The sequence below is a fragment of the Stegastes partitus genome, unplaced genomic scaffold (genome assembly GCF_000690725.1).
Source record: "Stegastes partitus isolate 25-593 unplaced genomic scaffold, Stegastes_partitus-1.0.2 Scaffold318, whole genome shotgun sequence".
Classification (NCBI taxonomy): domain Eukaryota; kingdom Metazoa; phylum Chordata; class Actinopteri; family Pomacentridae; genus Stegastes; species Stegastes partitus.
Window position 1 is genome coordinate 147,343 of NW_007578049.1, and position 26,067 is coordinate 173,409.

At 42.3% G+C, this 26,067-nt stretch overlaps 1 protein-coding gene across 1 annotated transcript in view; it reads left to right on the top strand.

Annotated features, from left to right (window-relative positions):
• LOC103358536 (CUB and sushi domain-containing protein 3-like) overlaps positions 1-26,067 on the top strand; it is a gene marked incomplete at its 5' end in the record, with an annotated part of 221,174 nt that overhangs the window by 129,385 nt on the left and 65,722 nt on the right. Inside the window, 16 exons of the mRNA XM_008283549.1 lie at positions 912-1,050; positions 1,966-2,153; positions 2,544-2,732; positions 6,709-6,825; positions 7,218-7,433; positions 10,932-11,120; positions 15,161-15,261; positions 16,715-16,783; positions 16,926-17,082; positions 19,124-19,315; positions 21,539-21,665; positions 22,641-22,843; positions 23,294-23,485; positions 23,811-23,949; positions 24,339-24,526; positions 25,556-25,674. Coding sequence (XP_008281771.1) covers positions 912-1,050; positions 1,966-2,153; positions 2,544-2,732; positions 6,709-6,825; positions 7,218-7,433; positions 10,932-11,120; positions 15,161-15,261; positions 16,715-16,783; positions 16,926-17,082; positions 19,124-19,315; positions 21,539-21,665; positions 22,641-22,843; positions 23,294-23,485; positions 23,811-23,949; positions 24,339-24,526; positions 25,556-25,674 — 2,525 coding nt within the window. The remainder of the gene's footprint in view (positions 1-911; positions 1,051-1,965; positions 2,154-2,543; positions 2,733-6,708; positions 6,826-7,217; positions 7,434-10,931; positions 11,121-15,160; positions 15,262-16,714; positions 16,784-16,925; positions 17,083-19,123; positions 19,316-21,538; positions 21,666-22,640; positions 22,844-23,293; positions 23,486-23,810; positions 23,950-24,338; positions 24,527-25,555; positions 25,675-26,067) is intronic.

The following is a 26,067-nucleotide window of genomic DNA, read 5'->3' on the forward strand; positions in this document are numbered from 1 at the left end:
CAGTCGCGATTGAAATATTTCATTGCGGGATAAAGGTGATCACTCAGAAGAACTCCACATTGATTTGCACTGACCCTTCCCTTTAGGAGGACAAGTGAACCCAAATAATGGCAGAAAAATGTGCCTCACCACATAAAGGACCCCATCATTGTCGGGGTGAAGGGTTCAGGTTTTTCCCATCGCCCCTCTGTTTTTCCACATGTAATTATTACCCGCTGTTCCTCTTAGTTCCAGTGAGCATTTTAGCAGATTTTTTGATTTTAGAGCCTGCAGCTTTAGTGTGTTGCTTCACTCGGAGCTGAAAGCTGTGCTAAACCCACTGTATCCCACCTGCCCAGCACCAAATAGTGGACGAAATTAGCAACTAGCTGGTGAGCAGAGTGGAGCATTTTAGCAGCTAGAAGCACAGATAGGGGAGGGTGACAGGGCAGAGCTGAAAATAAAATGAATATTAGACTCAAGTGCTCCTCAAGTAGCTGGAAACTTCAAATCGTTATTAGATAAACAACAGATACCTGTCAGTGTTGTGTTTATTTGTTGCCTGCAAGTGGTCAAAAACTCAATTAAATGTACCTTTAAATAAAGAAAAAACCTACCAATAAAACATCACTTGGTCGTAGGAATAGAGCCGATTATCTGCCGTCACTATAAAATCATGATGTGCTATGTTGCTCATTTAAACATAGAGAACCAGCCAGTGAACCTTCTTTAAAGAATTCAGACTAAACAGAAGGTGCCTTCAAGTCACCACATGTGAGCTGGAACCGATTCAGCAACCTCAGCTACATATAGATCCTGCGAGATTTGCCTGGCATCACTGCTCATTCGTTTCATATCAACTTGGCCTTTGCTCGTGCTCAGTCTGTCCTCCGCTTCCTTCCCTCCTTTCTTTCTCCCCTCACCTTGTCCAGCCCCATGCGGCGGCCATTACTCGGCTCCGAGCGGCGTGATTTTGTCTCCTGGGTGGCCTGGTTACTACAAAGACTCCCTCAGCTGTGAGTGGGTGATTGAATCAGAACCTGGACGTTCCATCAAAATCACATTTGACAGGTGGGTGGCATAATTCTCAGAAGACCACGAGAGCTTTTGAGCGGGCAGAACTGAGAAGCTTTATCAACATCACCATCAATTACATCTGACAAGCAAAGATTTACACGACTTACAGCTTATGGGGGGGGATGCTTACCGAGAATATATTAACGATGTCTTTAATTTTATAGGCTGTAAAGTTAATACTGAGAGTTCTGTATTGATCAGGAAGGCAGGTTGTATTTGTGTTGTAAACTGGCAATCAGAGCTCCTGCAATATTCCTTAATTCATGTTTTTTTTTTTTAATTCTTTGATTTAAATTTCTACTTCAGCTTATATCATTGTAAAATGCATTTAGCAGCACTGGTTCCACAACCTGGAGATGCTTTGAAAACCTTAAAAGTGGGCCCTTTTGAAAATCTGTTTACACAATAGAGCTATTTCCAAAAAATAATTTCACTCTTTAAGGAATCCAAAAAATTAAAAAAATAGTGTTGAAGTCATGATTAAGGAAATCTTTTTTTTAGTGAAGCACGATATTAAAATTTCTGGCTGATATCCGATATTACTGATATCGCCGATAACCGATATTACCGATGTCGATATTCAACTTTTGTTCACACTGCAAAATGAGTATAAGTAAGCACTGTGAGAAACTATTCACAAGAAGCCCAAATTAGACTACAAGCCTTCTGTATAACATAACAAAAGCAAAACATATTTTAACACATTTAATCCACGACCATTTAAGTAAAAACATCTGAGAAATAGCAGCGATATCAAACGTAGAGATGAAGGCGCTAATGTTAGACAATCATTGGCTAAATTTGTTCATCGGACTGATACCGACATATCGGAAAAAACACTAATATCGGCCGATACCGATGTGGTTGCCGATATACGGCTACTTATTTTATGATGTTCTGTTCACACAGGTTCCAGACAGAGTTGGGTTACGACTTCCTGGAGATTCACGATGGGCCAAACCTCCTGTCTCCTCTGGTCGGCTCCTTCAACGGTACCCAGGTGCCCCAGTTCCTGTTCAGCAGCAGCAACTTCCTGTATTTGCTGTTTACCACCGATAACAGCCGGTCCAACGCTGGCTTTAAAATACTGTATGAAAGTAAGTGTGAAACAAATGCATCGTGTTCGCATATGCACATGTGCATTCATAGATATAAAGCTGACATGAAAATGTTGTCGCCTGTGTTGCTTCTACTACATATCTGAATACTGCATAATTGAGTCATATGCTACCATATCTTGGAAAATGCATGTTCTGGGCTACATTATTCACTGTATGTCTTTGACCACACTCACAGTAGGTGTGCATGATGTCGCGCTGCTGGCCCACCAGACACGGTTTCATAAGCTGACCCTGCATTACCCGCAGAAAAATAAACAGCCATGATTGCACAGCATGGCGCTTTATGCGGCGAGTCAAGCTGTGAGTTTCAGATAATGCAGATCAGCAAAATGTAATCCGTTTTTTTTTTTTTTTTCTCCCCCTCAGGTGTTACAGTGGACAGCTACTCGTGTCTGGACCCTGGCATCCCTGTCAATGGCATTCGATACGGCCAGGACTTTTCCATCGGGTCCACGGTGTCGTTCGGTTGTGATTCTGGCTACAGACTCAGCCACGAGGAGCCGCTCGTATGCGAAAAGAACCACTGGTGGAGCCACCCGCTGCCTACATGTGACGGTAAATGAAGAACGGGTCGTTAAAGCTGCGCAGAATCAATCAGAAATTAGCTTATTTGAAATTGCGCATCGTCATCCCTCATAATCAGGACACAATAGAAACTAGATATTTCTTACTCTACATTATGCTTTAGTTAGTGCTGATGTTTTGTTCTTTAAAGGACTGAATGCAAACATTTTCAAATTTGACCCTGCCAAACACGACTAGAAAGCATAAACTCCTAATTATGTAATGCAAATACCCCACACTAACATAACATAGACACAAAACATTCTGCCCTGTGTTATCTATAAAGGGGCAAACAGCCTTTACCTGCCTGATACACACATCACTTTTAGATCACAATCCTTAACATCAGTTTCTACACCAATAAGGTACATTAGATGAAAACGTTTGTCTTTTGACGTTCTGTTCACACAACATGGCACAAGGTCATCTTCACTGCAGTTCCGGTGATGATAAACACTCATATTTTACATTACAAATGAGGAGTTACGAGATATTCACTAAAAAAATTCCCACCAACCTGGCCAAACAAAAAAAAAAAAACACACATTATTGAGACAAAAATAGATGATCTGCCTTATCCATTGCAGTAGGCGCAACGAGGATGAGGTGTGTGGAAAAGATCAGAAGTTGAGCTGCCATCTCAGTACGGGGAGCTGAATCACATGTTGTTCTGCGACAAAAACCACTGGTTGAATCACACAGACGTACACAGACGCACACAGACACACACAGACACACACACAGGGACAATTTGCAGTGAAGGCTGCTGTGGCTGATAGGGGATGATTTGAGGAGAAGATTAGACATCTGTGGGCAAGTACTGCATGTATGTGTGTGTGTGTGTGTGTGTGTGTGTGCGCTGTGCTCTATACATACATGTGTGCCGGTGTATCTGTGTGTGGTGCTTTTATCCATGTGCCTCCTGTCACCTCCTCTCCTGTGTGAACCGTGAACACAAGAAGGTTCGAGCTAAGGCTGACGAGAGCCTGTGTCGGCTGTCACCTCCTCTCTCGAATCAAGGGGCACAAGAGCAGGTGAGGGAGGGGGGGGGGAGGAAACATGTCTCTCTCTCTCTCTCCCACTGTCTCCCCCACCCTCCTCTCTCTCTCTCTCTCTCTCTTTGCAATCATGGCGGAGCAGGAGAGGAGGGAGGAAAAAAGAAAGATGCTGCATTGCTGCATCACTTTTGTGGTGGCTTGCTCGGTTTGGCTTGTTGGCTCATTCGCTTGCGAACCACATTTGAATTGCACAGTTCCCGGGACTGGCAGTAGTTTCCTCCGAGGAGGCAGTTTGAGCATATAAACATCAAGCACGCTGCCTGGAATTTGCAGGCAGAATGCCATTAGACGATGTTTACACAATATGCACCCATACAAATATAGGAACTATTTGCTGCTGGGGCTGGTGAGAAATGGAATGCCCTGATGATTGACAACCGGTACACAATAAATTCAAGCAAGACATCACCAAAGGCAGACAACTCAGCCCTGAAAAAAAATTTTTGCAGAAAGGAATTGTTGTTTATGTTTTGTATTAGAAGAAAATAAGCTAAATTCCTACATTTGTGAAGTATAATTTGAAAGAGATGGAGGCGAGATTATCACCCCCACCGCAACAGAATTCTATGTGAGCTAAATGAGTCAGCATATTTTAAATACAGAGAGACGGAATGAGTTGAAAGACCTGCTCGCAAATACGTGGAGAAATCGAGAAATTAAAAGAGATCTAAACAGCAGATAGACAGAAAGAGGAAGAAGCTAGCATAGATAGAGATGTAATGCAGGGCTTCACACAGCTCAGCGTTCAAAATAAAGAGCTTCCTGGCAGAAAAGAATTAATAATGGATAGTGCTGTATGTGTGTGTGCACACTTGCATCTCTGTATTTGTTTAGTATTAAAATTATTCTCCTCACTCCTCTTGTTTTGGGGGATGCTGGTGTTGTTAAACCGCAGTGTGAAGATACTGATGCCCCGTTGGGGTTTGAGCACGTTTTCGACTCCTGACTCACTCAAAAATAGGGTCCGTACAGATTTTAATCAGCAGAGGTCAGAGTTGCTGGTTTTATGCTCCCACATACCTGTTAAAAACATCCTGCCCAAGGAAACTACAGCAGAACTTTCAGGTCCGACCTTCCCCTCCCTGCAGCTCTGCCACCGTTGCACTTTTGAGGTAATGTTATGGCATTTTATAGGTTTATTGTAAGAGAAAATGACAGGCCAGCCAGCCCACTGTAAGATGAACCAAGTGAAGCGAGCAGAAATGAAGCACCTCGCAACATATGCATGCATTAGTATGCATAGAACGAGCAAAAAGATTCCCCGAGCTTTTCCGAGGACCCGTCTCCACCCCGAGCGTCTCTGTGTAAGTACATGGTCTTACTGCACAGCGATGTGTGCAGCGGAACCACATGCAGAATTTGTCGGGTCATCCCGAGGCCGTGCTGTGAGGATCAAAATGTTTTAAGTAGTCTCTAAGAAACAGTTGTCCTGCTTCGCTGCTTTGAATACCACTGGTTTGAATCCCCTGAAATCAAACTTAACAGAAAAAAAAGATTTCTGAGACAAAGGACATTTTACAGTTCTTGCACACAGTGTGGCCATTATCCAGCATTAATGTTGTAGAAAACCAGCTTAAATAATAGCAGTGCCTTGTTTTTTCTTGGGATTTTTATTTCATGTCTCAGTTCTGTGGCTTAAAACTATTTGGAGCTCAGAGACTGTACATCCCAAAGCAATGCAATTCTTACAAATAGGTTTTAAATTTTCTCCCACACTTGACAATAACAAGAAACTACACTTATTGTCCAGATGGTCACTTGTTACATAACAAGAAACTTTCAGTTTTAGGCAGTATCTCCTTACTTCTTACGATAACTTTATTTTCCCACACATTCCTCATCTCACAACATTTCCGCTGCATATATTAGATTTTTTTTTTATGATTTTTGGATTGAGTGTTTTAGAGTCAAATCTAATTTTCTTTAATTCATTTTTTTTGACTGTCAAATATTCAACAAATACCAAGTAATCTTCTGAAATATGTTTGTGAAGTTGTGATAAGTCACCGAAATATGGAAGATATTAAATTAGCAATACGGATCTCAAAGCCTGAAGTTATTACGAAGCAGAAAAGCTGCTTTTAGTCTGCATGATGGTCCATAGAAAGCTCTCCTAAACGCTGGTTATCCAGAGTTTGACCCTAATTATGCATAACGGTTTGTGTCTGGTGGTCACTGTCATCATCGCTGCCACATATTTTGCAGAATCCTCCTTTATGCAACTCTGGCAAAGTTAAACAACTAAAAACAAGTTTGCATAATTGACGTCTTTAATTGCTGCAATGAAAGACTTTTTTTTTTGTCTTTAACAGACAAATAAACAACATTTTTTTAACTTCCCTCCACATTATTCCACAGCTTTAGCAGAAGACTCGTCGATGCTGTTAATCATCGTCAGGTGTTCGTTACTTTCAAGGACATTAAACTATACAAACAAAAAAAAATAATGCATTATTTATACTTCCCGCGCAGCGTGTGCCAGGTTTTACATTATTTATGTCATTATTTTATGTCTGTGCAGGAGTGGGCGGAATAAATCTGAAAAACCTGACGTGAAGTGAAGTTGTAAGGGAATACTCAGTGAAACAACATTTTCTCATTCCCCGATGTGTGAAAGGGCACAAATCTTGCAGCTCGCAGCGCATGCAGACCTTCATGCCCACAAGTTTTAGAAGATACCCCTCTGTTTGTCCCCCTTGTTCTTACTCTCTCTGTATCCGTCCGTCCTCCCGTCTTGTGTGTGTGTGTGTGTGCTATAGCAGCGGTATTAAAGGTCCACAGGGAAGCATTATCTGTTTTAGCTATCAACAATCTGATGCTAACCTTCTCACTGCCTCTGTCCCCTGTCTCTGCTCATCTCTCTCCCTCTGACTCTCCCTCTCCCGCTCTGTCTCTCTCAATCTATCCAGCCCTGTGTGGCGGCGATGTTAGAGGTCCCTGGGGAACCATCCTTAGTCCCGGCTATCCAGACAGCTACCCTTCATCTCTCAACTGTACCTGGACTGTTGAAGTCAGCCACGGGAAAGGCAAGAGATACGCACAGATCCACACTCCTTAATAGAGAGAGACAGAGTGAGAGACAGTACCAAGTGACACAGCAAGTCCGGCGGTTCAGCTGCTGCTTCACTGTAACCACAAAACTTGCAATACGGAGAGTTTCTAGTGCTTTTTATAGTTTATGGCCTATTCAGAGGGCTGTATTTCAATTCTCTATGCATTTATTGTCTAAAACAGATTGTAATTCAAATAGTCTTCACACATTTTGTGAAGTTTTAATCTCTTATGATAGTAATTTACATTTTTGTACAGTAACAGTATTCACACAGGTCACATGTGGAGGTAATTGAGGCATCTGACAACTTTTGAAGACTCTCCTCGTCTCTCGTCTCAAACTCACTCATCTCTGTGTGTCCAACAGGAGTCCAGTTTCAGTTCAATTCTTTTCATCTGGAGGACCAACACGACTACCTCTTAGTTACTGAGAACGGGAGTTTCCTGCAACCACTGGCTCGCCTGACTGGCAACGAGTTGCCTAGCAACATCAATGCCGGTCTCTATGGCAACTTCAAAGCCCAGCTTCGATTCATCTCTGACTTTTCCATTTCATACGAGGGCTTCAACATAACTTTCTCAGGTAATTCACTTGGCTATAGTCGTACTCGTATGGCGCTATTACACTCCGACAAAGTCTCCATTCAATCACCCTCAATTTAATCTCTTCAAGACGTGGATTTTCCTTTTAATTGATATACTGGGGGGAAAAAAACCTCTAGTGCTGTAAGTTGTGAGAAGTTTGCACGTCAAAACCAGACTAAATGCACAACATTTAAGTTGTAACATGCAGTATAAATATTGTATAAAAGTATTAAAACTGTTGAGCAGCACTTTCACCAGGAGTACCCTGGAAACTCATGCAAGGAGGATCTAAGACTTCACTGTGAAATTATAGCTCTCTTTAAAGAGAAGAGAGCCGAGCAACATTTCAAACAGAGCAGACAATTACTGTCTCTTAAATCTGGAATCTGGTCATTTATAAGTCACAGCTTTACTTCAAGTTGTAAAGTTACTAAAGAAATGTAATTTAGTTCATTTATGTAGAACCTTATCACAGGCTGCTTCTCATTAATGAAAATATATGTCCAATGTGTCCACAGGTCTTAAAAATTGGCAGTCCACACAGCCACAAAAGTACGGTCTCATTTAGCTCAACACAAGTACAAGTCCTGATCCGAGAAATCCAATTGTATAAGGCTTGGGATGTGTGCCTGAAATAGGTCGGGTCGGTAGAGCTTTAAACTGATCGAAGAGATCTAGTATGATTAGTTGCCATCCAATGCTAGAATCAGGTTTTGACCAATTAATTCAATGCATATTGGAACATTACTGTTCTATAGCAAGCATTTACACCAGAACCAGTCTAATTTTCCTGCTTGTTCTTTCATAGCCTTTGCAGAAATTTGCAGACATCATGCATCTGTTTTTTTTTTTTGTTTTGATGGTTCAAGACACTTATGTTTCAACCCAGTGACCATGTGGAGTCCAGTTTAGGTATGTTCTCCCTCCATCAAGTATCTAGTGTGAGCTTATTCTTTAAAGCTTCACAGAATGTCCCAAAAACTGAAGCATAACTGAAGCATAGGGGATCCAAGATCGAACCTTGGGGAACACCACAAATCATAGTCTTTGGGTTTCGCAGGGTTGATCCACATCTGTTCTCCCACTGCCTGCACTAGTTTAGTAAGCACCAGCGTCGAAAGTTGTTCTAAGATCCAGCAAAGCCGATCTGCTGCATCACCACTGCATTAAGACTTTGTCATGAGATGTTTCAGTGCAAAGTACCCAGCAGCAGCAGCCATGACTGAAAATTGTCAAGACGGCTCTGCACATCCAGGCTTCCTAGCAAACACCTTTTTTTAAAATAAAAAAACTTCTACTTTAAAAGCTATTTTTGAAATTGGCCTGCGGTGTAGTTTTGGGGCAGAGAAGGCTTTTTCTTTTTCTTTTTTTTAATGGGTGAACAGCTTGCTTTAAATAAGCAGATGCACAGCCAGATTTCATGTCCCAACTCTTTACATCTTAGGATTCAGCATGTCTTCTTTAGTTACCGTCTTCTCGAAGATGTGTCCTGTCGGGCCATATATAAAAGTAGACTGTTGCTTTGTTAAGTGATTTTTTAGCTCTCACCTTCTCTTTAAAAAGACATTTCAGCCTTGGCTTCGAGGACTACCTACAAGATCTTATAAATCACTAAAGAAAGAAAAAGCTGAACAACAGAGAGAGGTTACCCAACATTCAGCTGAATGCAGTCTGCCATGAAAGAAGAAGAAGGATTAAAAAAAAAAAAAGAAAAGATGGGAATGGATTTCTCACAGCTTCAGCGACTGTGTTCTGAGAATTTGTACAAATTACAAATGCTATAGCAATTTGTAGTTGGGTTTGGAGTTTTTCTTTTTTTTTGTGGAAATTCTCTTTGGATGTTTGAGAGTTGATTATTCTCTGAAGAATTTAAGACTCGGTGTGATGAGTCAGATCCAATTTAATATTTCATCCATGAAGAGAAGAATCCCTGTTGGGTGTTCACTGAAGGACTTACTGAGTGCTTCGCCTTGTATAGTCTAAGACAAATGAACATCAGTTGCTGGCCTCAGTACAAGATTGATCCAGACATACATCCACGTGTTTAGTCATGTTTATAGCCTGTTTGAAGTACCTTAAACCCTCCGCCACACCGAATATCAGCGTTGACTCAGCTAATTCTCGTCTGACTACCGTTACAACTTAAACGCAAAAATCACACGAGCATCACCAAATCAATGCACTAACTGCCCAGATGTAAGAATGAAGAGCAAAAGGTTCAAGGCTACATTTGCCTCTCGTAAATAAGATCCCAACTACCCTTCCAGTGCTCTCTCTCTCTCGGAATAAAAGAGCGCCTGATTCTGAGTCTACACTGAGGGACGTTTTTAACCGCCTCCCAGATGGCATGAGCTGATACTCGGAGTGTAACACATGGGAGGTGTCACCGGAGATTTGAGTTGCCAATGTTAACATGCCCATCGCGCTGCATCATCCTGCAGCGCACTTTAAAACACACATCACATCATCAGGCTTTGCCCACTGAAATTAAATTTCCTGTTGTGCTCTGCTAAACACTTACTCAAGTTCAATTCAAAACACACTGGCGTCGACTCACACTCACAGCTTGTGTAATGTTTGTTCACACCTGCGCTTAATTTGTCTTGCAAAGATGATTTTTCTCTCTCTTTTTTTTTTATTGGACTTGATTTCCAAAAGTTTTCATCGCAGGAGCTGCTGAATTACCTGAAAGGGTTTATTCACAGAGACGGATCACGGCCATGAGGTCCCTGCCGCTCTCAGCTAATATTAAATGATGATGATGATGGCCTTATTTAAGTTATTAGGGTGGATTTCAGTGATGGGTATTGATTTGCTGAATTAACACTCTTAAGAGAAGATTTTCTTTATACACCAATTGCATGACTTCTCACTTCCTCTAATGGCACTTATGCCACACTTACAAAAATGTAATGAATTAAGTGCACATTTTAGGCGACTGTGCACTGTGCTACAGTATGTACAAGGTAGATCAGCGTCTGTCACTGGTTTTGGGTTAGGAGCACAGAATGGGCTAGTTTCACAGTGCTCACCAGTTGTGTGTCTTTTTTTTTTTTACCTATGTATACCTATGCATCCTATGAGGTGTGGTGGAGAGTGTTCTGACATACTGCATCTCAACATGGTGCTGCAGCATGTCAGACAGAAAAACCCTGCTGACAGGGTCATCGGAGTTTCCCTCACCTCGGTCCAAGAACTCTTCCAGCAGGACACTGAGCGTTGTCAGGGACTCCTCACATCCTCTCCATAAACTGTTTGAACTGCGATTAAAGCATTAAAGGAAGAACCTCCAGAATGATCAGCAGCTTCGTTCCACAAGCTGTCAGAATGCTGATCCAGATATGCAAACACTTGTTTATTTAAATTGCTTTAAGTTATTGGATCCTGAAGAAACGCTCTCTCATCTCACCTGTACTACTGTGTATGTATAGCAACATGACAACAGACTTGATTTGATATTCGATATGCATTGAGATTATTATGTCTTTCCCTCCAGAATACACTCTGGAGCCATGCGAGGACCCAGGGATGCCTCGGTTTGGCAGGAGAAACGGCTACAGTTTCGGCGTCGGAGACACTTTGTCTTTTTCCTGCAATATGGGATACCGACTGGAGGGGGCGCCAGAGTTGATCTGTCTGGGAGGCGGGCGGAGAATGTGGAGCGCGCCTTTACCGAGATGCGTTGGTATGTGATGATATAATGTTTTCATTATATCAGTGTTGGTGTTCCACTTCAGCATCGGTCTGGGTTAGCGAGTTTGTCAAAAACAACAGTTTGTCTTCTCTTGATATCACTACAGTGAATGAGCTGTAGCTTGCCTTTAAAACATTCCCTTTTTCCTTCAGTGGAAGGTAGCAAAGTACATTTAATCAAGTAGTGTACATCATATGAATACAAGCTACTAGTGCTACTCTTGACTATTCCCATTTAGTTACTCACACCTTTACAGATTACAATTTTCTTGTCCAAATGTGGAGGAACGTTTGTGATAAAGTGAAGGATTCAGTGTGTCTTTATGGGTTGAGGAACTTCTCATAGTTCTTAAGCTAAGCAAACTATTCAAAACCCCTCTTGGATTAGCTGGATATGTGTCATAAAGCTGAGAACAGGGATGTTAAACTGTGTGGTTTTAACAGCACAGTGACTGAACAAATACCATGATTGTAGGAAACACGTTGTCGGTTAAACTGCTCAACAATGTACGATGTAGTGAAAGTCAACCGTAAACATCGACAGCAGAAAAATGCGGATAATGCAGCAGTAATACTCATTTAAAAACATTTTATGTAACTAGGAAACAACAGCAGGGATCATTTTCTGTGCAACGTGTACTTTTTTAACACTTTAGGTACATTTTGCTGATCAACATTTACCTCAGTAGCTTTCTAACTGGTCTGCACTTATACAGCACTTTTATCCAAAGTGCTTCACGGTGTGTTTCTCATTCACACATTCATACACCAATGGCGACAGAGCTGCCATGCAAGGTGCTGCCTGCCATTGGGAGCAACTTCAGGTTCAGTGTCTTGCCCAAGGACACTTCGACTGTGAAGGGGCCGGGGATCGAACCGCCAACCTTGCGACTGGAGGACAACCTGCTCCACCACTTGAGCCACAGCCACCCTAAACGCCCTAAATGCAGGACTTGAACTTTTAATGGTGTGAGGGCTTGGTTTATCTGAATATTTCTTCTACTGCTGCCTGTTTTCTTACAAAGGCAAACAAGACAGATTAATGAAAATGTGTTGAGCTGCTTTAGTACTGTACAGTCAATTAGTTGGTTAAGATAAAGTATGAGACGGGAAAAAAACATCATTTTATTGAGATATTAGAGCACCAGATTACGAACATGTGTGCTGATTCAAAGTAAAAATCAAATGTCAGTTAGTAGATGAACATTAAGTTAAGTCACTAGCAGGTAGAAACTTCTCTTTTTCCAATTTCTGTATCACAAAATCCCTATAATTAGGACTTTTTCTGTCATTAACATGCTCAGAATTGTGGCTCAGATTCATCTTCAACCCTGGTTCCCAGACGCTGTTTTTCCAGCACTTGCTGAAAAAAAAAACCCACCTGAAATGATGAATGGAAGACAGCTCCAGACAGAACACAATATTAAAAAACAAAAAGGTCTGCGAGGCACACAGACTATATATATCCTGTATATGATAAGTGAGCTATATGAAAAAAGACCTTTGTCACAAGAAAATGCCAGAGCAGGGTTTAGCTGCTTCATATTTCCAACCTGTAGCATCGGTGGGAAAGTTTCTCATACTAGACAAGTCGGGACACATTTACAGAGTAGGTTCGTGCACGATATCGAACTGTAATCCGACACAATCTATCTATAGCAGCGTGACACCTACTGTGGAGCAAGCAAACAGACAGAAGCAGCATAACATGTCAGGTGAAGCTGGGATAAGTCGCTGAACCACAGGCTCAAGGCAACACAAATGACTTAAACATGTTTCTCCTTGAGTGTAAATTTAGTGTCTATCATGAATTGTTCCAATTATTTGATAATTAATTAATACAGAGGCAGGAGAAAATAAGCTGGAAGGGAACGAGTGAAATAATGGGTTTCTCAATAGGTCTAGAAAACATCTGCAGTAATGACCATAATGTGAGCTGCCACATCTCCTCCGTACTCCCACCACATAATGAGTTTTCCTGTTGAAAACATCTCGTAGCTAACAAATGGACACCTTGACACCACGCTAATAGTCAAGTATGTGTTAATAAAGAAAGAAAAAAGTAACCATAATGGCAAAAAAAAAAGGAAAACCAGACAGTAATTTAATAGTATTTGCCTCGCTTACTGTTTGTATTGGCTTCCTCCGTGTGTATAACAAGTACTCCAGCAGTTGTCCTTGACTGAGGCACTTGCCTCACAATTGCTTCCCGGCCACCAGAGAATTGCTGCCCCTCCTCCTGCCCCTCAATTGATAGGATAAGTCCAATGCAAAGCCCGAGTTTATCCATGGGAATCGATAGCATGTACCTGTAACCTCGGGGTCTTTGTAAGCAAGAAATGCGTAAAATGAGATTTGATTTGGGTGCAGATGTAGCATCAATAAGGAGCAATAACAAAAGCACACAGCGAAAAGAGAAAACAGCTCAGCAGGGCTCCCGCGCTGCCGCCTCATAAGACGTGTTGTTTTACACATAATCGGTGTGAAAATACAGGTGCAGGAAGAAGCAGGTTCAGAGCCATCCAGGTTTAGAAATGAAGCAGTTACACTTTATCACTTCTTAATTTCAGATTACACGTGAGAGACGTTCGACGCTCCAGTCTTGTCTTCAGCTTTGCGTGATATTTGCAGTTGCCAGCGCGCGCCTCTTTGCTTCTTTGTCATCAACGTGACAAGACTGATAATGCAAAGAGGTGGGAGTGGTGTTGTGTGTCGGTGTTCTGTCGTGTAGCGCAGCTATCTATATTTAGTCCCTGTGTATTGTGTTGCATTGCTGCACGACGTGGCGCAGGAGAGGAAAGATTACAACACCTACAATGTGCTGTTTTCTAATATTTTAGCAAACTTTGGATTTTTTTTTTTTTCTCGTGGCACTAATAATGCAACGGCACATTAAGCCAGAGTGTTTATTGTTATTTTAATTAACTAAGTACTTTGCAGGCTTTAAGTCCGGCTTTGGTGTCCTGTGTTTGTGGTTTTATATGCAGCTTTTTTTTTTTTTTAATTCCTTGCGGGTCAGACGTATTGTTTTCATAAAGTACTGTCCAGAAGGGAGTTGGAGAAGCACCAAAGAGGCTTCTTTGCCGTCTCCAAAACTCAGCTGCGCCTTTGGCTTGTTTTTCTTAATCTTTTATTATTTCTGGACTTTATCTTATATTTAGCACTTTTTGCTAAGGGAAAGGAGACAGAAAGTAGGAGGGAAAAGAGGATAAAAGGAGCAAGAAGAAAAAAGTGAAAACTCAGGAGAAGTGGAAGAGGAAGGTTGATTGAAGTAGAGGAGGGTAAAGGAGGCACTATTCATAGAGTGGGAGAGAGAGAGAGAGAGAGAGAGAGAGAGAGAGCGAGGGAGCTAAAGAGGAAAGCGGGAGAGGGTGGAGAGGTAATTTTCTAAATGGAAACTATAGCGGGGTGATTTATTGATGATATGACAGCTGTAATATGACTATTACACCAGTACAGACACAGAGAGGGGGGAGAGTGGGGGAGAGAGGGAGTGAGGAAAAAAGAGATGATAGGGACAGAGATACTGTAGATAGAGGGCACATGTGAGAAGTGCACAGAGCAGGTCTCTTTAGGTAAATTAGTTTCTGGGTTTTACTACCTGCTCGTTCTCCTTAACTGACGTAGATGGCTGACAGCACAGATGTTTAAAAGGATTGTTAAGTTGCTGGCACAAACACACGTTCAGCAATTTACACGAAAAGAAAGGAATCGTCATTTCCTCTCCGATTAAAAGAAATCGAATCTCTCTGTGTTCTCTGTAACCGCTCGCTCGCACACTTGGCCATATCTTTTTTATTTATCGAGTAACACGTTTAAAAAGCCAGAAGAGACCTACATAAACTAACAAAACTTGTGTTTATCAAATAAAAGTTCTAAATGTGGGTCATTCTGGGGCCGAACAAAAGCTTCTCCTCGTGGTCCCACAGCATCATTATAAAACTCTTAAGGATTAACTCATGTCTCCATAATATGTTTTTTTTCTGTTTGTTTGTTGGTTTTTAATTCCCTGCTTTGTGTCTTTGTCTTCAGCGGAGTGTGGTTCTTCAGTTATAAATAATGAAGGGATTCTGCTCTCGCCAAACTACCCGATGAACTACGATAACAACCACGAGTGCATCTACAGCATCCAGGTAAAGAATCTTATTATCTGTGAATACTTCAAGCATGTTTTTTATTTAATTTAAAAATAGCTCATTGTGCATTGCAGTTATTTGAACCTCTGGGCGTATTTTTTTTTTCCTCCTTTCATATTGTTACTCACTGTGAGCTCATTTTTCACTGCAAAGTCCTGCACCTCCATGGAAACAGCACAGCCAAGGCTGGAAGTAGAGAGGACTCAGAAATGTCAGAATAGAAAAACTATAATGCCATCATCCATCCATCCATCATCTATACACCGCTTAATCCTCCCGAGGGTCGCGGGGATTTAGAATCACCAATTAACCTCAGCATGTTTTTGGACTTTGTGGGAGGAAGCTGGAGAACCTGGAGAGAACCCACACTGCACATGGAGAACATGGAGACTCCACGTAGAAAGATTCCAGTGCCCCCACCGGGTTGCAAACCAGCAACCTTCCTGCTGTGAGGCAACAGTGCTACCAACTGCACCACTTTGCAGCCCACCATCAATCATATTTTAAAAAATTAAAATAAAAATGAAGTTGATTTTTGTTTATTACATACTTTACAAAAAGTGAACAGCATCTATTAAACTGCTTCACTTGTGTTACCAATATGAAGAGAAAATAGTAGCTCTACATACTGTGGATATATTTCCAAGTTGCTTTTTTGATTTCTTCCCATAGGTGTCTCCTATCTGCTCTGTGTAAACACAGCCTGCAGTTCAACCCAGTTCAGCCCAATTTTCCCTGATTTTTTGAGTGATGGTTGCAGCTAAGTCGCTCGTGGCTTCACGGTAATTTTTTTATAGACTCTGATTAGAGCAGGGCTGCAAGGTGGCGCAGTTGGTAGCACTGTTGCCTCGCAGCAAGAAGGTCGCCGGTTCGCGTCCCGGTGAGGGCACCGGGATCTTTCTGCGTGGAGTCTCCATGTTCTCCTCGTGCAGCGTAGGTTCTCTCCGGATTCTCCAGCTTCCTCCCACACAGTCCAAAAACATGTTGAGGTTAATTGGTGATTCTAAATTGTCCGTAGGTGTGAATGTGAGTGTGCTTGGTGCTCCAGCCCCCCATGACCCGAGTGAGGATTAGGCGGTGTGTAGATAATGGATGGTTAGAGCAAACAGTTTTTGCACATTTTGGGTGATTTTGATGAAATGTCACAATTTTAAGCTAAGATATGTTCACGATTTCAACAGCGTCATACATCATACATGATTACAGTGTCTTGCTCTGATAAATTATGTATATTTGGTTATTTTGTGTTAAGCACAGTCTACCTTTATAACCCGCCGGTGGATTTGGGTTCACAGAGGGCAGTACAGAGTCTCAACATTTCATGCTGGCACAAATGTTGACATCATTATGACATTTTGTGGAATTTGGTCGCCATCTTCAAATCTTTGCATGTACATGTCGTCTGCTGTGCTTGTCAGTAAAGATAAGTTGGATTTCATGTCAACTCCAGGTGCAAGCTGGGAAAGGCATCAACATCTCTGCCAGAACCTTTCATCTCGCCCAGGGCGATATACTCAAGGTAAACACGCGCTCGCACATATTTGATGATTCTCATGTCATTCTTCCTGCCTGACATCTATTTCTAGCACTGATCAGGGATGTTTAAATAAATTAAATAAATCCTTACACGTGTTGCATCATGAGTGCTGTTGCTATTACAGATTTATGACGGTAAAGACAACACAGCCCATGTTCTTGGAGCGTTCACTGGATCATCCATGTTGGGCCTGACGCTGATTTCCACTTCGAACCATCTCTGGCTGGAATTTTACAGCGATGCGGAAAATACAGGAGAAGGATTCAAGCTAGTATACTCAAGTAAGTGTGTGGTTAACGCGTCTAGTCAGGGTAGAATTAAATATTCGCACATGTTAATCTTGTTTAATCCATAATGTAAAAAGTTCAGCTCCCACCAAGACTATCTACAATTTCATGTAGCAGACGCTTTTATCCAAAGCGACGTACATCTGAGAGTAGATACACATTCATACACCAATGGAGACAGAGCTGCCATGCAAGGTGCCTGCCTGGGTTCAGTGTCTTGCCCAAGAAAACGACTGTGGAGGGGCGGGGGATCGAACTGCCAACCTTGCGATCAGAGGACAACCGCTCTACCACTTGAGCCACATTGGAAAATTTATCCATTAGCTTCAATTAACTGCAGTTTATATTTGTTTTTAGTCGTTATAATAATAGCATCATTCTTCAAGTTTATATGAAAGTTATGCAGTGCTCACTTACAAAAGTGGCTTGCAGGGAGAGTAAACTGGACCAAGGTGCAGTTCATACAAACCTATAAGGACAAAAGAAGCACGCATACACTTAGGCTTTCCTGAAAATTATGAATACAGACTGTATTAACACCTCCTGTGATTGGGAAGGTGAGCCGATCGATAACTAGCTTGTAGATCACATCCTATCTTGCACTAACAGTGTCATAAGAGGTCAGCTGTTTTATTTGTATGTGCAATTATATCGTAGCTCACAGCACAGTGTGTTTTATTTCATATGCATTAAACTGTATAATGATGAACTGTCTCAGCCTGACACAGAGAAGGATCTGCTGCTGTACTGTAGGTTTTAGCTCTGTACAGGTTCATTGTAATGGACAAAGACAGTACACATACCATACACGTCATTTCAGTAATTAAACGCCGCGTGGCAACTCTGCTAATTCCTGACAAATGTAATATACTTATTGAATCAATTTACCTCTAAATGGTTCTCATTTGTGAAATCATCACAGAACTTATTGCAGATTCCTCCACTGAGGTGATCACAAGAACCCTGTCACATTTGATTAACAAAGCCTTCAGACAGCTCTGAATTCAGCGTAGGATGGGATGTTAAAGGTGTGTTCAGATGTTCACCAAGGCATGCCCACGTTTCACAGTGCCCGCCTAGACGCCTCGCTGGAATTAGAAAGTCTAATTGTTTAAATGAAGTCATGCGGGATGATGGCATAGCACGATTCGCGTCGCGCTTTGAAGCTGCATTGTGTGTCTGCTGCGTGCGCAGAGTGGAGCGTGACTAACTTACACCTCTGCACCTTTCTCATCCTTCTACAGATATAAGTTTGCCGTATGAAACCAAAGAAATTGGCTTAAAGAACTGTGCAGCAGCAGTTTGTATTTGTGATACCGTGCGTCACTGCGCCGATGTCGAGGCTGTAATTCAATACAACTCTTGAGATGTGGTTCGCTGAATAATACATGGGGCTTTGTTTTCTTATACATGTCGAACAAACAGAGAACGGTTTCAGATGGGCAAGCGCTCACACTATATGTCGGGACGGTGACAGATGTGTTTACGCCGCTCGGTGGCAAAAGTACATCTTTCCAAATGGCCATTTTTAAGGATTTAGCCGCGCACCTACAGCATTCAGCCAGGAGATAACTCAAATCCTGGCGCGCCTCGTCTTCCAGGTAATGCCGTAGATCAAATCCTGGTTATGGTCTCATAAGGATAAGCTATTTATATACCTATTCATATCCCACGCTTCAAAATTGTGCACAAACAGAATATTCAGAATATTACCATGGAAACTGAGCTGAGACAGAGTGTGGTAAAAACAACATTAAATTGGATAAGGTATATACATGCTGCGGTATCCCTCCAAATAATGTCTCATGTATCTTTTTCAGTTTTCTTATTAAATCGGGCTTAACGGGATCTGTGCTATCAGCAGGCTCATAAACAGGGTACTTGACTGTTGCCAGATATGAAGGGAGTATTGCTGTGCGTCTAAATAAAACTAATTCTCTTCTCTCTTGTGGGCCTCAGATGTCCCTCAGTGAGTATTTTATTAAGTACACACCGTAAAGATCCTCCTCTCTCCGTCTTTTGTGTCTCTCTCTAGGTTTCGAGTTGTCTCACTGTGAGGATCCAGGCGTGCCTCAGTTTGGCTTCAAGGTCAACGACCAAGGTCATTTCTCCGGGAGCAGCATCACATACAGATGTGAGCCCGGATACACTCTGCACGGGGCCTCCACCCTGAAGTGCATGACAGGCGAACGGAGAGCCTGGGATAACCCTCTGCCTTCGTGCATAGGTACGTCCGTTTAGTTTTATCCACGCATACACAAAGACATGCGCGCACACATTATGCTCCGAACCTTGAATTCTTTAATAAGCTTGAGAGGGAACGGCTCGCTGTTGCCTTGACTTTCTGTGATATTGCTGCCGTGTGGCGTCTCTTTCCACACCACTCCTATCTGCAGCCATTAATTCTTGTATTTACTGGAATAGCTGCACGGAGCCCAATACTTGTCAAACACATTGCTATCGTGTTAATACAGAAAAATGTAGATGCATCCGGGGAAGAAACATCGGCGTAATTAGAAGCTGCTGCTGCTCCTTCTCTGGTGGATATTGTTCTCGAGCTCGAATGTATATTTACCCGGAATTGAGATGGTACCTTCTAAGTAGCAAGAAGCATTACTTTACATGGTACTCGCTCTGTAATAAAAGTACAAAGCGAGTCGCTGCTTTATGCAAAGTCTCTGCTTACAAGACGCTCGTTCGGTAATCTGGAAAGAAAACAGATGGGGGCCAATTTCCTGTGGAATCGCCGTCTTGATTTTCTCAGGATATCACACACTGCGGTAGTTTTAAAGTCTCAATGAAAAGCCTATTTGCTCAGGATTAGACCACCTGGACTCCCTCTGTCCGACTGATGCATTTCCTTTGTTGCAGCGGGTGATTTCCTTTCTATTCCTGGTGACTGCCCTCCCATCCCCGTCCCCCCGCCCAGTGTTCTTCTATGTGCTTTATATGCTCTCACACTCACAAATCCAACCTCCCGCCATCGTATTTGTTTCTCTGCTTGCTTTTAACCTCTATTTATGTCGTCCCTGAGCCCATGAAGGGCTACGTGACGAACCTGTTTGTAAGAATCGCTTCGTAAAATCATTTTAATCGATTCGGTTTCGCCTCAGACTGCCGCGTGAAAGCACGGGCCGTTTTAGGGAAACAATAAAACATACTGGGAAGCAACTCCCCTTTGAGTATCGACATCTTTCTAAATATTCCATTATAACATTATTGCCTTTTTAATTCATTTTCCAAGGCTTCTAACTGATGGGAAATTATAACACCACAGTCCCGAATATTGATGTCAACAAGTCAATAATGGTCTTTCACTGGCTGTGCAATTTCAGGCCTGCAGGACTCCCAACACACAAAGACGCACACATTCACTGGTATATGTAATACCTAAAACCTTTTGATTTGTATATTATTTTTGACTTGACTTCCCATTTTTGGTTGAGTGATTACATCCTCTAATTAAACCCAAACAGCTTCTGAGTCTGTACAAAGAAAATGGCTGCTGCTGCCGCCGCCGTGAGCCACATGGGAGCTTAAAGCGTTACAGCCAGCCCCGATGTTTTAAGGACCTTTCTTCCTTCATCCCCGCCTCTGAACTTTCTGATTTTGAATTCAGCTTAATAAGTCTCTCCACCTTCTCACTATCAATAATGAAAGACTCATAAAACCACCGGCTGAAATCCTTTGACTTTGTATTCTGGCAGTGACACGCCGTGACCTCGTGTAACCTCCAGTCTTAATATTATATTTCTTCTTATTATTACTCGTAGTGTTTCCTTCTTTACCCCCCCTCGGTTTCTCTCTCTCTCTCTTTTGCCCCCTTCTTTCTCTTTCTTTTCACCATCTCCCAACTCTTAATATCGCTCCTATTACCCAAGATAATATATTTCAGTGATGACGGGAGGGGACCCTGAGGGAGGAGGAGGGACGTGGAGAGGGAGGCAAAGCGGGGTGGGAATGAAGATTGTGAAAATATATAACTGAGAGAGACAAGGAGAGAAGGGGGAATTATTTTTCTGTTATATAATGTGTAGTGATTTCTGTAGGGAAGAATGCAGGATCAGCACTTTGTCTCCTCTTCTTCCTCTTCTTTCCGGCTCCCCTCTTCATCTTCCGTGCATGAGAAAGAGTGAAAAAGACAGAGAGGCGCCGAGGACGAGAGTTAGCTTCTTTCTTAGTCCATTTGTCTTTGCGGTGATCGTTTAATCACAGCGCGGTGGCTGCTGAGGTGCACCGAGTGGATCCGATTGCTTTGATAAACAATTGCCACAGACGGCGAAGCGGTTGACTTGTCATGCCTCACGTTGAAATGCACGCTTAAGCATGCATCGGTTGACCGCGAGTTGGACCGCAGTGGCAGGTTTGTAATGTCAAAGTTATAGTAAAGTATGTTAAACAGCTTCCAATGTGTCTCCCCCCTGCGTGTGTGTGTGTGTGATCCCTGCAGCCGAGTGTGGCGGCCGGTTTAAGGGTGAGTCCTCAGGGCGGATTCTCTCTCCTGGATACCCTTTTCCTTACGACAACAACCTTCGCTGCACCTGGACAATCGAGGTGGACTCGGGAAATATTGTGAGGTAAAGTGGACTGACCAGTAGTTCAAGTTCAAATGTCAGCGTCATTCCTTTTAGTGCCTATTTTAACACTTTTGTAGAATTTGCAAAGAAGTGCAGCATATTCCAACAGGTTTTTTATATACGACTGATTTAACTCCAGTTGTGAAATTTCACATTTTCCTGCAAACTTTTGAACCTTCTGCAGACCAAAACCCACTGCCATCTTTAAGAGGCATGTTGTTGTAAAGCTACACCTTTAATACTGGCCAGAAACTGTAAAAACATAACGAATCATCAGATTTTCAACTTCCCGACGGACCTTGAAGTACTCATCTGTGACGCTCTGCTGCACCGCGAAGCGCAATCAAATCTAAGCTTAAAATCATGACATTTCATTAAAATCACTTCATTCTGCGTGACACATTTGAAAATTATCCAAAAATAAACAAAAAAATTCTGTGCTTCTTGGCGCTGCCACGTCTCAGCTGCGAGCAACAGTCACATGAGCGAAATTCAGGGACTTTTCAGCTAAACTGGGCTGAACTGCAGGCTGTGTTTACGCAGAACAAATAGGAAACAAACACGAAAACACTAAAAATAAAGGCAGTGAAACCACCATGTTTTCCAGAAATGGTAACACAAAATAATCACCTTTGTTTCTTTTTTTTTTTTCTTTTTTGTGGAGTTTTAGAAGTTTAATTGTGTTGTGCTGCATAAAAGACATGTTTGAGTTCTTTCTATTTCCAGCAGTGGTAGTAGTGGGGTTTTCACTGAGATGCAGGAGAGACAATGAGTAAAAATATGACAGGAGCAAAAGATGCCAAGACACTACTTGAGGTTTAAAATGTTTATTTCCTTTGTATACTTTATATGGGATCATAAAGAAGACTGGTGAAGTTCTTAAACACGGGAGCAGACTGTTTTCTAATTTAATGAGAAATAATGTTCATGCCATTGACAACCCTTTGTTTTTTTTTTTTGTTTTTTTCCCTTCAGTCTTCAGTTCTTGGCCTTTGACACAGAAGCCAGCCACGACATGCTGAAGGTTTGGGACGGACCACCTGAGAATGAAATGTCGCTTTCGGAGCTCAGTGGGTCTCTGCTGCCGGAGGGAATCCACTCCACTCTCAATACGGTCACTGTTCAGTTTGAGACCGACTTCTACATCAGCAAGTCGGGCTTTGCTATTCAGTTCTCGAGTACGTGATGCCTCCAAATGCTAATAAACTGAGAACGCTTGTGACAGATGGGTAGCATCTACGGCAGTTTGTTTTAGGTCACAGACATACTTTTATCTGTTTATATTCATGAACAGCCAGACTCAGTGGGCCACCGAAAAGATCAATTAAGAACATATTATACATTTCAAGTGGCTTCACATTTCATTAAAAGTCTGAATTTCATCATTGCACATAATTGAGAGTGGAAATTTGCATAAATATTGTGCTTTTAAAAAAAAGCCTCACTTACCCAGCCAGAAATTACCTTCACACATATTCAATAACAGGGTACAGTAATAAGTTTAGATTCTGTTTTTAGCGCCGAGATAAAGTAACAGCCATAAATATCTGCTGTGACACAGTTTTGTGTAATTGCTCTCCTTTTTCTCCTCCATTTCCCACTTTGTCCCCTTTCCCCTACCTGTCCAGGCTCAGTAGCCACAGCCTGCAGGGACCCAGGTGTTCCAATGAATGGCAGTCGTAGTGGAGATGGCCGTGAGCCGGGGGATTCGGTGTCCTTTCAGTGTGACCCGGGATACGAGCTCCAGGGGGACGACAAAATAACCTGTATACAAGTGGATAACAGATACTACTGGCAGCCGAGTCCGCCTGTCTGCATAGGTGAGCAGTCCTCCCTCCGTATATTCTGTAGGGACCTGCGATAGATGTTCTGCACGCACAGCTGGAGGTGTTTAGGATGCGGTGCCTAACTCGGGCACACAGCTGTCAGTGACTTATGGGAGTGCTGTGCAAAATGTTTATTGTCCTCCCGTATCTCCATACTGCTACTTTTGAATAAAAATCTTTTAGCTTTTACTCCTCTAAACGTGATTAAAATCGTGTCAAGCGATTCAAAGTTAGTTTTTCCTTTTTGCACGGTTGAGAGATTATTTAAATTTTATGGTGTTTTAAGATTTTATTCAAATGGATGCCTTCTCTTTCGTAGCTCCGTGTGGAGGAAACCTAACCGGCTCCAGTGGATTCATACTCTCCCCAAACTACCCACATCCCTACCCTCATTCAAAGGACTGCGATTGGCTCATCGCTGTCAACTCCGACTACGTTCTGTCGCTGGCCTTCATCAGGTAACCCCGTTTGTCTGCCTTCCAGCTTAACTCGACTGAGCTTTTTCAAAAGTTTTCTGTGAAAATAATCAGCGTGGGAGACGATAAAGGGCTTGTAACTGCCAGTCGAATTTGTTGTCATCTTGTTTTTTTGAAAACCGTGTGGAATTTTTTATTTTTTTTTCCACAAGTGGCAATTGTAACTTCTACCTTTCAGTTCTAAAATGAAAATCTATTCAGCTCTCATCGCTTTCAGAAACTCTCAGCACATGTTTTTTTTTGTATAAATGATAAACAAAAGCAACCCCGCCATCCATCAGGTTGAGATAGACACTTTATCCTTGAATTTCACATTAACGCTTTTTTCTTGCTTCCCCCGCTCCCCTGTGCTTTTCTTCAACTATCTCCAGCTTCAACATCGAGCCAAACTATGACTTCCTGTATATCTACGACGGTCCAGATAGCAACAGTCCTCTCATCGGAAGCTTCCAGGACAGCAAACTCCCAGAGCGGATAGAGAGCAGTTCAAATACCATGCATTTAGCATTCCGCAGTGACGGGTCTGTTTCTTACACTGGCTTTCACCTGGAATACAAAGGTAAGATATTCTGCCAATAGTACCGCCTTCCATATGGAAAGTGAATACTGAGCGAACAGCTTCTAAAGTAAAAGGCTGCAGCAACAAAGTTCTTAGGGCGATTGCGATAAAAATATTAGATCAGATTAGAATCTCTGATATAATACCAGGTCATGTAGTTCAGTTTTGTGTGCAGTATCTAATAGTTTATATCTTAGAAAAAGAAGCTCAACACATAGTTGTCTCTGATGAAAAGATACAAAACAGAAAGTAGGCACATGTTCCAACTGGGAGGCTTTTTTACAGCCGCTTTATAACTGTCAGTTGTTGAAAAATAATTTTAATATACTCTGCTTGAGATGATTGCACTGGGGGCTTTTTGTCTGTCTGTTTTTTGGTAAACAAGGTAACTTGGGAAATTACTCTTTAAGGTTTTCACAGTTAACAAAACAGAATGTTTCCCACGTCTGCCACGATGATGGGAGATCTGCACGTCGCGCGTAGAAATATTACATTTTCATGGAGAGCTGAAACTATTGACTTTAATGCACATGTATATGCCGCAAAGTCACCCACACTTGATGACGTGAATGTGTTGTACTGGTTTCAAGATGAACAAGAATGATTGCTCTCCCCCTTAAAGTCCCTCTTGAATTAGCGTCTGTAGAAATAGTCTGTCAGGAGGTGTGAGCTTGATTCACTTGCACAAAAGAATCAACACTGGCTTGATGTGGACTCAGGAATTAAGGCTTAAGTTGATGCGGGTGGCCGGTAATCTTTTGGGAGGGGGGCCAAAGCCATAATTTACAAGGTTCATGTAGCATACAAAAGCCGGGGGATGAAGTTATCATTCTTGCTCCATCTTGGCAAAGGCAGTTAAGTCAAACAGACTGTTAAAAAGGCCAACGGAATGCCTGCCTCATTTGATTATTGCAAGCGACTTAGTTATTATTAATTTGCCTTATTATTCATGTGTGCCTGTCGCTTTTTCTTTGCCTCATCCTCTCTCTAAGCCACTTGTGCTTTTTTTTTTTTCCTTGCTCTGTCCAGCCAAGTTGAGGGAATCTTGCTTCGACCCAGGAGTGGTTCTGAATGGGACCAGGCTGGGATCCGATTACAAGCTGGGCTCTACTGTCACCTTCTACTGTGAAGCAGGATACGTTTTGCAGGTATGAACAGCAGCATGATTGATGATTGTGTGGGTGTGGTGCTGTTCGGTTAGGTGATTGATTGCTGGATGTGTCTTAACTGTTGGTTGGCTGGTTGGTTGGTTGGTTGGTTGGTTGGTTGGTTGGTTGGTTGGTTGGTTTGCTGGTTGGTTGGTTGGTTGGTTGGTTGGTTGGTTCATTGAGTGCTCGGTTGGTTGGTTCTTTGGTTGGTTGGTTGGTTGGTTGGTTGGTTGGTTAAGTGGTTGGTTCATTGAGTGGTTGGTTGGTTGGTTGGTTGGTTGGTTGGCTGGCTGGTTGGTTAAGTGGTTGGTTCATTGAATGGTTGGTTGGTTGGTTGGTTGATTGAGTGGTTGGTTGGTTGGTTCTTTGGTTGGTTGGTTGGTTGGTTGGTTG